The sequence below is a fragment of the Sphaerodactylus townsendi genome, linkage group LG02 (assembly GCF_021028975.2).
Source record: "Sphaerodactylus townsendi isolate TG3544 linkage group LG02, MPM_Stown_v2.3, whole genome shotgun sequence".
In the NCBI taxonomy this organism is placed as follows: domain Eukaryota; kingdom Metazoa; phylum Chordata; class Lepidosauria; order Squamata; family Sphaerodactylidae; genus Sphaerodactylus; species Sphaerodactylus townsendi.
The window spans coordinates 102020927-102033027 of NC_059426.1; the positions used below are offsets into that span (position 1 = coordinate 102020927).

At 41.6% G+C, this 12101-nt stretch overlaps 1 protein-coding gene across 3 annotated transcripts in view; it reads right to left on the minus strand.

The window, feature by feature from the left end:
• Nucleotides 1-12101, minus strand: part of NELL1 (neural EGFL like 1) — a 678881-nt gene that overhangs the window by 482601 nt on the left and 184179 nt on the right. For all 3 annotated transcript variants that reach the window (XM_048483516.1, XM_048483514.1, XM_048483513.1), the window contains exon 6: nt 6550-6622. In XM_048483516.1, the coding sequence (XP_048339473.1) occupies nt 6550-6622 (73 nt within the window). The remainder of the gene's footprint in view (nt 1-6549; nt 6623-12101) is intronic.

Genomic DNA, 12101 nt, shown 5'->3' on the forward strand with positions numbered 1-12101 from the left:
TGATCAGTTAAAAGAAGACTAGTATTTGAGACATCTAATAGAAAAGAAGTTATAATTAATATATTTTGTATCATATGTTAAAAGTAGGTCCAAGTGTGATCTGATAGCATTTTATGTAGCACCTTGATGAAGTTAAGAATTATTTGATCTCATTACTGATTAACTGTATGCGAAAACTCTTGGTAACATTATATAGGCAATATTGAGCTCCCATGAAGGAAAAAAGTAAGATGTATTAAATAAACATGTTGCTGTCTTGAACAAAAATGGATATATTTGATCATTTGCCAGCACTAACAGGCAGTCCAGAGTATTTGGAGTGAGAGGGATGGGAACAAATTATTTGGTGTTGAGCCAACATCACTTCTGGAACAAAATCAAAAGTGATATCACTGTATCAGATTGAATCTATAGAATTCACCCAAAACTCTATAGTTCAACCCACAAACCCAGACACAATAATATCATTTCTAGTTTTTGCACAATTTATTTAAAACTATTTGAGGCAGCAAATAAAACATTTCCTCCATGGAGTTTTGCACTGTTTTTACCCTTCAGCCGCAAACCTTTTTAAATGAATCCCCTTTTAAAACAATTCTCTGGCTGAAACATTTTGAAACTGTCTTCAGTTGCTATGTGATCTATTGACTATGTTCCCGACACTTCTCTGCTTCCCTGAACTTCCTGCTTGGTCCAATTTTCTGAGCTCACTCAGTTCCCCCTCATCTGTTTATTTGCAGCATTCTCTGTTCTTTTATTTGGGTGAGGGAGGGGGAAGCCAATCTGCAAATCATTTATATGAGAAGTATAGAATGCAGAATGAGGCTGTGAAGAATTGAAGAATCAATTTGACACAGAACTCAAAAAAGGGGGAAATCATGTAGTAGTGGCCAGGAACAAAGGGGGTGAGTGTGAACAAAAGGGACAGATTGAAAACGTTTATTTTATTGTTTCGGCTTTTATACCGCCCCATCCCCGAGGGGCTCTTTAAAGAGGAAAGGTCCATTATGGTGTGGAAATGTCCATTATGTGACCTCATATTTTGTTGCAATCCCATATTACCCCACCATTCTCCTCCACTGACCTGATGAATGGCATCAACTAGGAGGTCTCCCACTACAACAGGAGACCTTACTCCCTAACACATTTTGAAATGCATGATAGAAACTATCATGGAAAAACACATTGTTTGTGATTACAGACCTAAGTTTTATTTACTCTCTTCTAACCTGATAATATTTAAACTCTACTTTCACAAAATGTAATCCTATCATTAACTGCAAATAAGAGTTGCTAAACACTGGAAGAATAATCCTTTACCATGATTAAATAATCATTATGGTAAGGGAAAAACTAACCTACCAAGTAAGAAGAAATTGACTCTGTTTCCTATTATAAAAAAACAAACAAACTGAGGACTGTAACTTGGCAAGCACCATGCAAATTGTTATTATTTATAAATTATTTAAAGTTTCTCTGAATCATTCAATTTGATTTCAGTTTTTAAAATGTATTTATCTTTTATTTAGCCATTGGCTGTTTCTGCACAGCCGAAAAACAAAGCCCTAGGGATAGCAAAAACACCATCCCTGGGGCACTGTTCGGAGCAGCGTCGTGCTGCCCCCCCCCCCCCCCCCACCCGGAGCGAAAACACCGCTTTTGAAACTTGCTCTCTGGGCAAGTTTTTTCAAAAGCGGCATTTTTGCCCCAGCGTGGTACAAAGAGCACTGGCATGAGGGTGGTGATTTTGGTCCCTCCGGTTTCCCCTTCACCTATTTCTCCTCCCTACACAGTTCTGGATGGTCGGAGGGAAGCATGGGTGTGTTCCTCCAGCCATCCAGACCTGCTCAGGGAGGAGACGACCCACGGGTCTATGTGGAGCTGCCTCTGTGGGTCAAAGCAGCCTCGGCGCTGCCCACACAAGACCATGCAAATGGTCTCATGCGTCCACCAGCATGAATTATGCCAGTGGAGAGCCATTTCCTGCCGCTGTACAGAAATGGTCATTGTGTTTACACACTGTTAATATTGTTAAATTCGTTTTCTTTTTTTGATCTCTAACCTTATTAATGTGTATTTTAAAACTTTTATTCTTGAATACCAAAAAAGTTTAAAGAGATTGAACTCAGCTTTAGTGGATACTGAGGCAACAATAGAAAGAAATCAGTAGGTTTCCTTCCACAGTAGGTTTCCTTCCTTCCTGCTGGTGGAAGCAGTGATTTCTACCAATTCCAAACTCCAGCAACAGTCCTGTGACCCTTTTTTCATGCTATTCCTGAAAGTCCACTAGTTATGGAGTGACCTTTTGTGAAACAACTTTGGGTTGCAGTGGGAGGTAGAGGCCAGTAAGTCATACTTTGTGAATGGGAGTCACTACCACTGTATATGTAAGCTTTTAAAATAATATTTTAATTTTGCAGAAATGTTCTTCTCTTTCTTTAAAGAGGTTGACTTTTATCTCCAAATAACTAAGCAAGCAATGTCTATTCACTTTTTCATGTTTTGTTCTATTGCTGCCATGAAGCATATTTGTATGCTCAGATGCAGCAGCTATACTATCCATGACTGACATTCAGTGAAAGTCCATTTTACTCCAGGGCATAAAATCCTTTCCCGGATTTCATGGTTCTTCAATTATATGTCTGCAAACTAAGAACCAGACTACATAAACTCATTCCATGACAGTATCTCTACTCTGATGGTTAACAGTTCAGACAGCTCTTTCATGTACAGGAAGAGAAATCTGGAAGACATCACAAGATACATCAGGATAGAGAACCTTTAGCTGCCATTCGGTATCTATTGGTAGTATCCACATCTCTCTCAGCAACTGATATGCCTTTAAAATTGTGAAGTGGAGGAGCAAAACTAATTAGCTGTAAGGATCAAGAATTGGTCAAAAACAAAAGTTGGAGAAAGACAGCTAGTGACAATGTTGACTGGAGTGGGTCGTAGTGACTATATAACTCCAGTCTTGGCCCATCTACACAGATTCTCAATTGGTTTCTGGGTGCAATTCAGTTTACTAGTTTTCACCTTTAAAGTCCTATATGACTTTGGACCAGCATACTGCCCATTTTATCAACCTACATGACCTCTATGGTAATCTTTTGAGGCTTGCTTTGGATGCCCCACCTTACAAAATTAAGTGGGTGGCAACCTCTGAGTGAATTTTCTCAGTCATGGGGCCAAAACTCTGGAACTGTCTCTTCCCAAGAAGATTTATCTGTCCTTTCCTGCTGCTGACTTCCACCAAGGAGTGATATTTTTATTGTTTTGGTTGTTTTGTCTTGCATTCCTTCAGTGATTCCTGTCCTGTGTTTTAATGTTTGTTGTATCTTAGCATTGCTTTTAAGGATGTGTTATTGTTTAGTTTTAATGGTTTTTAATATATGCTTTTATTAGGTGTACTTTTAAACTGTTGGCTGCCTGATGGGGGTAGAAAGGGAGGATTTAAATCCTGTAAAAAAAATGAGGAGTAACAATTTTTAGTACCCATAATGTAGATAGATTAATTGAAAAAGGTACACTTGACTATAATGAAATAAAACAGAATTGAAACAGCATTTGGAATCTGAAGAGCTCTCTGCAATTTCCAAGCCCAATTCCTCATATGTCAAATCACAGTCTTAGTTTCTCATATGTAAAAAATAAGATTATTAAAGTTAATCTTTCAACTTTTTTAAAAAAAAATTATTTCTAACCTGCCCTACCCCAGCCACAAACCAGGCTCAGGGTGACTTACAACAACATAAAAAGAACACGAGCAGTGTAAATGCAAATATAATTTGATAAATAAGATCTTAAAATGGATATCCTACTAAAATAATGGCACTATTCCATTTGCCATTGGGGCCAGTCCCAAAGATCTACTTATGATAAAATATAAAGGAAAAAGAAAAAGGAAGAAAAAGAGAAAGGGAAAGGGAAAGGGAAAGGGAAAGGGAAAGGGAAAGGGGGGAAGGGAAGGGAAGGGAAGGGAAGGGAAGGGAAGGGAAGGGAAGGGAAGGGAAGGGAAGGGAAGGGAAGGGAAGGGAAGGGAAGGGAAGGGAAGGGAAGGGAAGGGAAGGGAAGGGAAGGGAAGGGAAGGGAAGGGAAGGGAAAGAAAGGGAGAGGTGAGGGCAGACAGATGGTAGGTCACAATCGCTGCCTTAACCAAAAGCCTGGTGGAACAACTCGGTCTTGCAGGTCCTGTGGAACTGCCCTACATCTTGCAGGGCCACTGGCAATGTGTTGTACCAAAGCCCTGGCCCTGGTTGAGGCCAGACAGATCTCCTTTGGGCCAGGGACCTCCAGAAGATTACTTCCAGAGGAGCGTAAAGCCCTCCAGAGGTGATACTGGAAAATGCAATACCACATATACAATGGTCTCAGACTGCTCAAGGCTTTCAACGTTAACACCAACACTTTAAATCTAAACTGCAATTCAACAGGCAACCAGTGCAGCTGAAAGAGCCCAGGGGTTTATAATGAAGGTCTGTAAGGACTCTTGCTGCTGCATTTTGGATGAGTTACAGTTTCTGGAGCAACTTCAAGGGAAGCACAGAGTAGAGTGAATTACATTAATCCAGTCTGGAGGTAACTGTTGCATGAATCACTGTGGCTAGGTTGAAGCAGGACAGGTAGTGAGCCAGCTGCTTTGCTTCGCAAAAGTGGTAGAAGGCCAATTTGGCCATCTGTGTGACTTGACTCTCCACAGTCACAGAAGCATCCAAAGTCACAGCCAGGCTATGGACTGCAGGTGAAGAAGTCAATATCACCCCATCCAACTCCGGCAGTCTGCGCTCCCCCTTGCCCCTCCCTCATACCCAGCAACAGGACCTCTGTCTTTGATGGATTTAATTTCAGCCATTTCACAACGGCCTCAACCATTTCACGACAGCCTATACACACATAGCTAGATGTTCTTGGACAGTGTCCGTCTGGTCCCCCATCAACAGATAGAGCTGGGGGTCATCAGAATACTGGTGACACCCCATCCCCAAGTTCCACGCCAGCTAGACAAGGGGTCACTTGCAGATGTTCAATAACCTTGGGGAAAGGAGTGCCCCTTTGGCAACCTGCAGTCCATGGGGAACAAGGTGGACACTCCTCCCCCAAATACCATCTTTTGTCTTCAATCCCAGAGGAAAGAAGTCAGCCTCTGTAAGGCTTTCCCCTGTACTCCAGAAACGGCAAGGCAGTGGGTCAAAATGTCATGATCAATTGTATCAAACACTGCTGTGAGATCTAATAACAACAGCAGTGCTGATCCACCTCTAACCAGCTGTTGTCAGAGATGTCTGTGAGAGCAACCAGGATGGTCTCCATCCCATAGACCAGTCTGAAACCTAACTGAAATGAGCCCAATGCCAACATTTCATTCAAGAACACCTGTAGTTGTGGGGTCATTGCCTTCTAATGACCGTTCCCAGAAACAACAAATTTGAAACTGCGTGGCAGTTGGACAGATCAGATGAGTGAGAGATGGTTTCTTCAAGAGCAGTTTCACCACTGCCTCTTTCAACACTGCCGCTCCCACAGAAACTTCCCTGTTTCTAGAAAAAATATAACAATCTCCCACAGGGGGCATTGCACCTCATCACCGCCAGCCTTGAGCAGCCATGATGGACACAGATGAAGGAGGCAGGTGGTTGGCTTCATAGCTGCCAGGGTCTTGTCCATCTCAGCTTGTGAGAGCCCACTGAATGGGTCCAAGGTAGGACTCAAAGATGACCAATGGGCCTCCAGCTCCCTTTCTTATCAACACTGACGGGTAGATTCTGGCAGAGTGACAAGACCTTGCCTGCAGAAAAGCTCCTAAATGCCTCAGAGCTAAGTTCTGAATTCAGAGACAATCTGGACCCTTCTGATAGGGATGTACGTGACTGAATCACCTAAACAATTGAGCTAGATGTGAGCTTTCAGACATAATGGAGCATAAAGAATTTCTTCTTAGCAGTCTTCAGAACCATCTCATACAAGGTGTTCTTGCAACTCTGTCACAAGTTTGCCACCAATTTTGCTCCAGGTGTCTCAGCTCCTGCTTCATCATTCCCAGTTTCCCAGTCTACTAGGGGGCTGGGTTTCTATAGGTGTGGAGACGATTTCTGAAGTCAATGGCTTCAGAAATGGACACGCCAGTCTCTTACCAACTCATCTAGTGAGGTATCAGGGGTATCAGAGCATTCCAGAATCCAATTGGATCCATAAGTCTCTACGGGCAAGCATCATTCCACTCATTGCCTATACCAGGAGGGACTAATCAGTCCTTCAGGGCAAAGTTGTCTGACCGTAACACACTGTCAATAGAGACCAGATCTATATCCAACCCCATGACAAAAAATCAAATCCAGTGTATGGCCTGCTTGATATGTGGGGCCTGATCTAACCAAGGAAAGTTCTAGCATTGCCATAGACGACACCAGGTCCAAAGTATGTAATGAGGAGGCTGAGCCATATACTTATACAATAACCTCATATACTTATACAAAACCAATAAAAATTGTCATGCATACTCTGAACTAGACGAGCTATATGCATATATTAAAATAATAAATTGCTACTTACTGCGATTTAGATTAGGACATTGTGGTATATATCCATTAGGCATAAAGACAACATTCGCATCTTGAATAATACCCTTTGTAACAGAAGAGATAGCTGGTAATATAGATTATAGTTATACAATTAAAATTGTACAAAATAATTCACAAATCATTACTGATAGGTATGATACAATCACATATTAATTTATAAAACTAAAACTTTAAAAAGTTTTTAAACATGCATTTGACTACAAAAGCTGTTTATCAGAATCCTACTTGAGGTAGCTTACAAATAAGAAAAGTAACAATAAAAATAACTCTTAACACAAACAACATAAAAGCTGTTCATAAATCAGAAAAAAAGCTGGTAAAAAGTTGGTAAAATAAATCGCTAGTCAAGAGCCTGGGCAATAAAGATGTAGGGGATTGGACTTGAAACTATCCTGGCTCTTGGGCTCTCTTTCAACTCTATGATTCTAAGATTATTTTGGCCTGGCACCTTAAAGAAAGTAAAGTAGGCACCAGGGAAGCCTCAAGGTAGAGGGTGTTCCAAAGGTAAAGTGCCACCTTTCTCTAATTGCCACCTGCCTGTGGCTAGAGCCACTGCTGTGGCAAATATGCACCAGCAGTAGCCAACACTACATTATGCAGTTCAGGTAATCACCTCCTTGTGCTGCTTCCCAGCAGCAAGTCATATGAGCTGAGGAGGGTGTGTTCAGGTAGTGTAGCGCATGTAGAAACTAGGTGCCAGCTGTAGCCTTTGACCAGTGGCTGCTGCCACAGACTACACCACCCCCTCTCTGCCCACACTCCTTTCTTCCCACAGTTGGGGCAGCTTCCCCCCTCTTCCTCCTACTAGATCTGGCCCTGCAGGTTGTTGGGAAAACATACTAGGATTAAGCCAGGATAGTGTTTACACATAACAAAGACTGTAATTAAAATTAAGTGTGATTAATGCAACAAGTTCATCTCTGTTAAAGATATTTAGTATAGTGGTGCAGATTCAGGTAATCAGCTCAACATTGTTATTTAAATTATGGTTTTGCATTATGTCTGAAGTGATCAATTATTTCACTTTATTAGCTGGTTCATTTGTTCACTTTATTTATATCCCATCATTCTCCCCAATGAGGACCCCAAAGTATCCTACATTACAGTTTTTTCCTCATAACAACCACCATTCTGTCAGGTATTTAAGTCTGAGAGCAAAGGACTGGCCCAAGGATACTCAGCAAGCTTCAATCAGTTCTTGGTCTCCTAGATCCTAGCCTGCCATTCTGACCCACTGGCTCACTCATAGACTTTGTCTACAGGCTCAAAACTTTAGTGCATTTTATATTTCTTTGTATTTTAGGATATTGCACATCTCTGGAGACCTTGATATTTTCAAAAAATGTTCCCAAATTTGTCCACTTATGAAGTCTAAATTTTGAATTTGTTTAGCACGCTCATCTTGAAAAGGGCACAAGTAATATTTTATCAGTTTGTTTAGGTCAGTTAATGACTTGCTTTCAAGCACTGAACTATACTCTTTAAACCATGTGCCTTTCTCATTTTGTAGGTTAATTAGTTGGCTAACACAGACTACTGGCAGGTTTCAGATTTAATGAATATAAAAAACAGCTTTCGCAAAGTACCAATCAAAGTGCAAAGTCTGTACTGCAGGCTGAGCTAAACTATACAAATAATAAGGAAGTCTGTTACTTTAAGTTTATGACTTCATGCATTACTATAATAACAGCTATAGAGATGTAGGTCTTGAAAAAATGTCCCCTAATTCCTGCTTTACATTATTGGTCAGATATATTTTCACTGTAGGCAAGCTGGATGTAATGAGAACACTATACACAGTACTCAGCTTGTATTCAGTATTTTTTTTTCATAGCCTACTTGAGTACCAGGGTTGCGCTGGTATACAAGAGCATCAAGCAACAGAGTTTAGCAAGATATGGAATGGCAGGGTACAGTCTGATCTGACTAGAGTGAAACTGCATCTGCCCTTCCTTTTTCATCTGCTGCCTCTGACATATTTGCTTACCTACACACCCCAAGCAGCCATGGACATAGCTGCAATCTGAGGCAGAGAATCATGTAAGAAGAAATTATGGACAGGCTATTTCATTATGAGCCATTATGACCTCCAAATCCCCCTGAACAGTTCTTTTTTAAAAACCCGCTGTATATTTTTGTAAAGTGCCACCAAGTCACAGATGACTTATGGAGATGTCATAGGATTTTCATGTCAAAACACTAACAGAGGAGGTTTGCCGCTGCCTCCCTATGCGTAGTGACCCTGAAATTTCTTAATGATCTTCCATTCAAATACTAAACAGGGCCAACCCTACATAGCTTCTGAGATCTGATGAGATCAGTCTAGCCTGGGTCATCCAGATCAGGTCTTTTAAACCTGAGTAGGGAATAAACACACTATAAGTAAGGCCAAATGGGGTGGTTAGAGTTCAGATTACACTAGGTTCAGTTTTTTACTGTGCCATGGAAGCAGCAGATGTCTGATTGACCTAGAACAAGGGGGAATTAGCAAGGCTCCAGAAGGAGGCTTGGTAGCTTTGGGACACTGGAGGCAAAAGTCCAGACAACTCAGATGAATCACAAAGTGACCACACCAAACACACAGGGAAGAGGGGCTGATGGTATGCAAAAGAGAAGCTAGAAGAAGAAAAAGCTGTGCGTCTGGCAACCAGAAACTGAAGCAGGGAGTAGGACACACGTACGTGTACATAGAACTTGTACAGGAAGAAAAACAGTAAACTAGCTCTATAAGTGGAAAAGAGGGTCAACAAAAACAATATGGTCTCAACAATAACTTTAAAAGTACAAAAACCTTAGCTCAACCAGCAACCAAGCTAAAACACAAGAGTTAAAATCCTTCAAAACTGGATTTTTGGTCAGGGGAGGAATGTTTATGTTAGCAGTACCAACATTTCAGAGTATCTTTAGGAGACCCTCCTGATGATACCACCCAGGTTTGGTGAAGTTTGGTTCAGGGGTACAAAGTTATGGACCCTCAAAATGTAGCCCCATCTACTATTAGCTCCCATTGGAAACAATGGGGGATAGGGCACCCCCTTTGGGGGTCCATAACTTTGGACTCCCTACACCAAATATCAGCAAACCTGGCTGGTATCAGCAAGATATTATCCTGATGATCCCACCCAAGTTTGGTGAAGTTTGGTTCAAGGGGTCCAAAGTTATGGACTCTCAAAATGTAGCCCCATCTACTATTAGCTCCCACTGGAAACAATGGGGGATGGGGCACCCCCTTTGGGGTCCATAACTTTGGACCCCCTGAACCAAACTTTACCAAACTTGGCTGGTATCGTTAGGAGAGTCTCTTGAAAAATCCATGAAATTATGCTGCCATTAGCCTAAAAATTGCACCCCCTGGCGGCCGACAAAGTAAAAACCCTAAAAATGTGCTGAAAAATTCGACTTATATGCGAGTATATATGGTAGTCCATTTAAGAGGAGAGGAAGGAAGAGAAGGAGAATATGATGACCAAGCTAGCAAGGACTATAGCTACATGTGTTGTAACCCAAAGATTCAAGTATGGATTCAACCACAGGGATTCAATGCACAATGGATCCAAGCATGTACATGTGGTGTTTGTCAACCGAAGCCTTGTTACTCACAAGCAGGTTAGTCTTGGGGCAAAATCTCACATTAGGAACAAATTCTGGCTTCAAATTACAGGACAAGTCAAAAAGAGTTCAAAACAAAAATACTCCTTTAATTCCAGGCTTTATAAAAGGAAGAGATCAAGGTAGTAGGCCCCTTGTGAAGCTTCCAAACATGGCAGAAGAAGGGGAGTATCCAGATGAAAAGTGGTGTGTTTAGAAGCAGTTGGGTCTGAGTGGAGAGATAAAGATCTGCTGGGCAATTCCAATAAGTTAAATAAAATCCTCAAAGCTCAGTCCTATTTTCTCTTACTTTTTGTATTGCAAATGGCCAAAAGCACTATGTGATGGCCACATGGGACCTACTAGTTCAGCAATGGGAAGAAGGTTCCTGAAAACACAATGGTCTTTATTCGGTAACCCATATTATTATTCATAGGTTTTAACACAAACCACTATCTTTTTCTCAATGACATTCCTACTTGGCTTCAGTAGCATCACCATTGCCAGAATAAAAAACAATCCATGTAATCACCTTTATTAGAGCTGACCAAAATGCAACAAAACACAGTGCATGCTTTCAAAATTCCTAACTAAGACAAAGGAGACAAAAGTTTAGATAATGAAGAAGCAACAGGTCTTAGCATGAAAAATCTGTGGGTTTAAAAAATGTTTTAAATACTTTTTAATGTGTAATATCTGGCCTTATAGAGTTCTAGTGAACTAAAAACTCACAATGTTTTGGGCCATTTTGACTGGCACTAATAAAAGGTATTAAATGGATTTAGGGTTTTTGTTTTGAATTTTGAACAGGTCAATATGGTTATTATTTAGTTCTGAATTTTGAATAGGTCACTATGGAGCAGCAGTGGCATAGGAGGTTAAGAGCTCGTGTATCTAATCTGGAGGAACCAGGTTTGATTCCCAGCTCTGTCGCCTGAGCTGTGGAGGCTTATCTGGGAAATTCAGATTAGCCTGTGCACTCCCACACATGCCATCTGGGTGACCTTGGGCTAGTCACAGCTTCTCGGAGCTCTCTCAGCCCCACCTACCTCCCAGGGTGTTTGTTGTGAGGGGGGAAGGGCAAGGAGATTGTAAGCCCCTTTGAGTCTCCTGCAGGAGAGAAAGGGGGGATATAAATCCAAACTCTTCTTCTTCTTCTAAGTTTTTTCCAGTTCATGGTTATCTTTGCCAGATCAGCCTTTATAATAAGGTAATATAAAATCCTACAAAATCCAACAAAATAGCTATCATATCTATCATAAATGAATAAACTGGTTTGACAAAATTAGCTCAGCAAACAGTTAACACTGAAAGGGAGAGAAAAAGGAAAAGAGAAAAAAATGTGGAGAGAGAAAGAAAGGGGGAGAAAGGAATAGAAAAGGGAGATAAATGGGGGGAAAGGGGAGAGACAAACAGGAAGGAGAGAGAAAGAGGGGAGAGAAAGAAAAAGAGGGAAACAAAGGGGGAAGAGAAATGGGGCAAGGAAGAGAAAGTGGACACAAGGAAGGATCCACTGCCTAAGCTCCATAATGGGTTGGAGATGGAGCTCAGAGAGCACAACCAAAAGTATAAAGCTAGAGGGATGAGAAGAGCCAGCTTCAGTCTAAGCAGACTGCAGCTTAGAGCTGAATCCAAGTCTGGTCTCAACCAGGCTTAAATGGGCTCTTGCTGTTCCCACCTCCATATGGAGTTCAGGCAGAGCCAGCCCCACACCTGATATCCATGTGGAGATGGGGGCCAGATAAACTCAGGCTGGCACCACCCACAATCTCCACATGGAGATTGCAGGTGGGTTGAGCCCAGCTTGCCAGCCTTCAACTGCATCCTAGTCCTGAACTCTGTTGGGAGTTCCAGACTGGGGTGAAGTTGGGGTGGCAGACTGATGCAAACGTTTTCCTAAGGAAATGATGCCTGGGGCTCAAGAGCCCCCCCCCC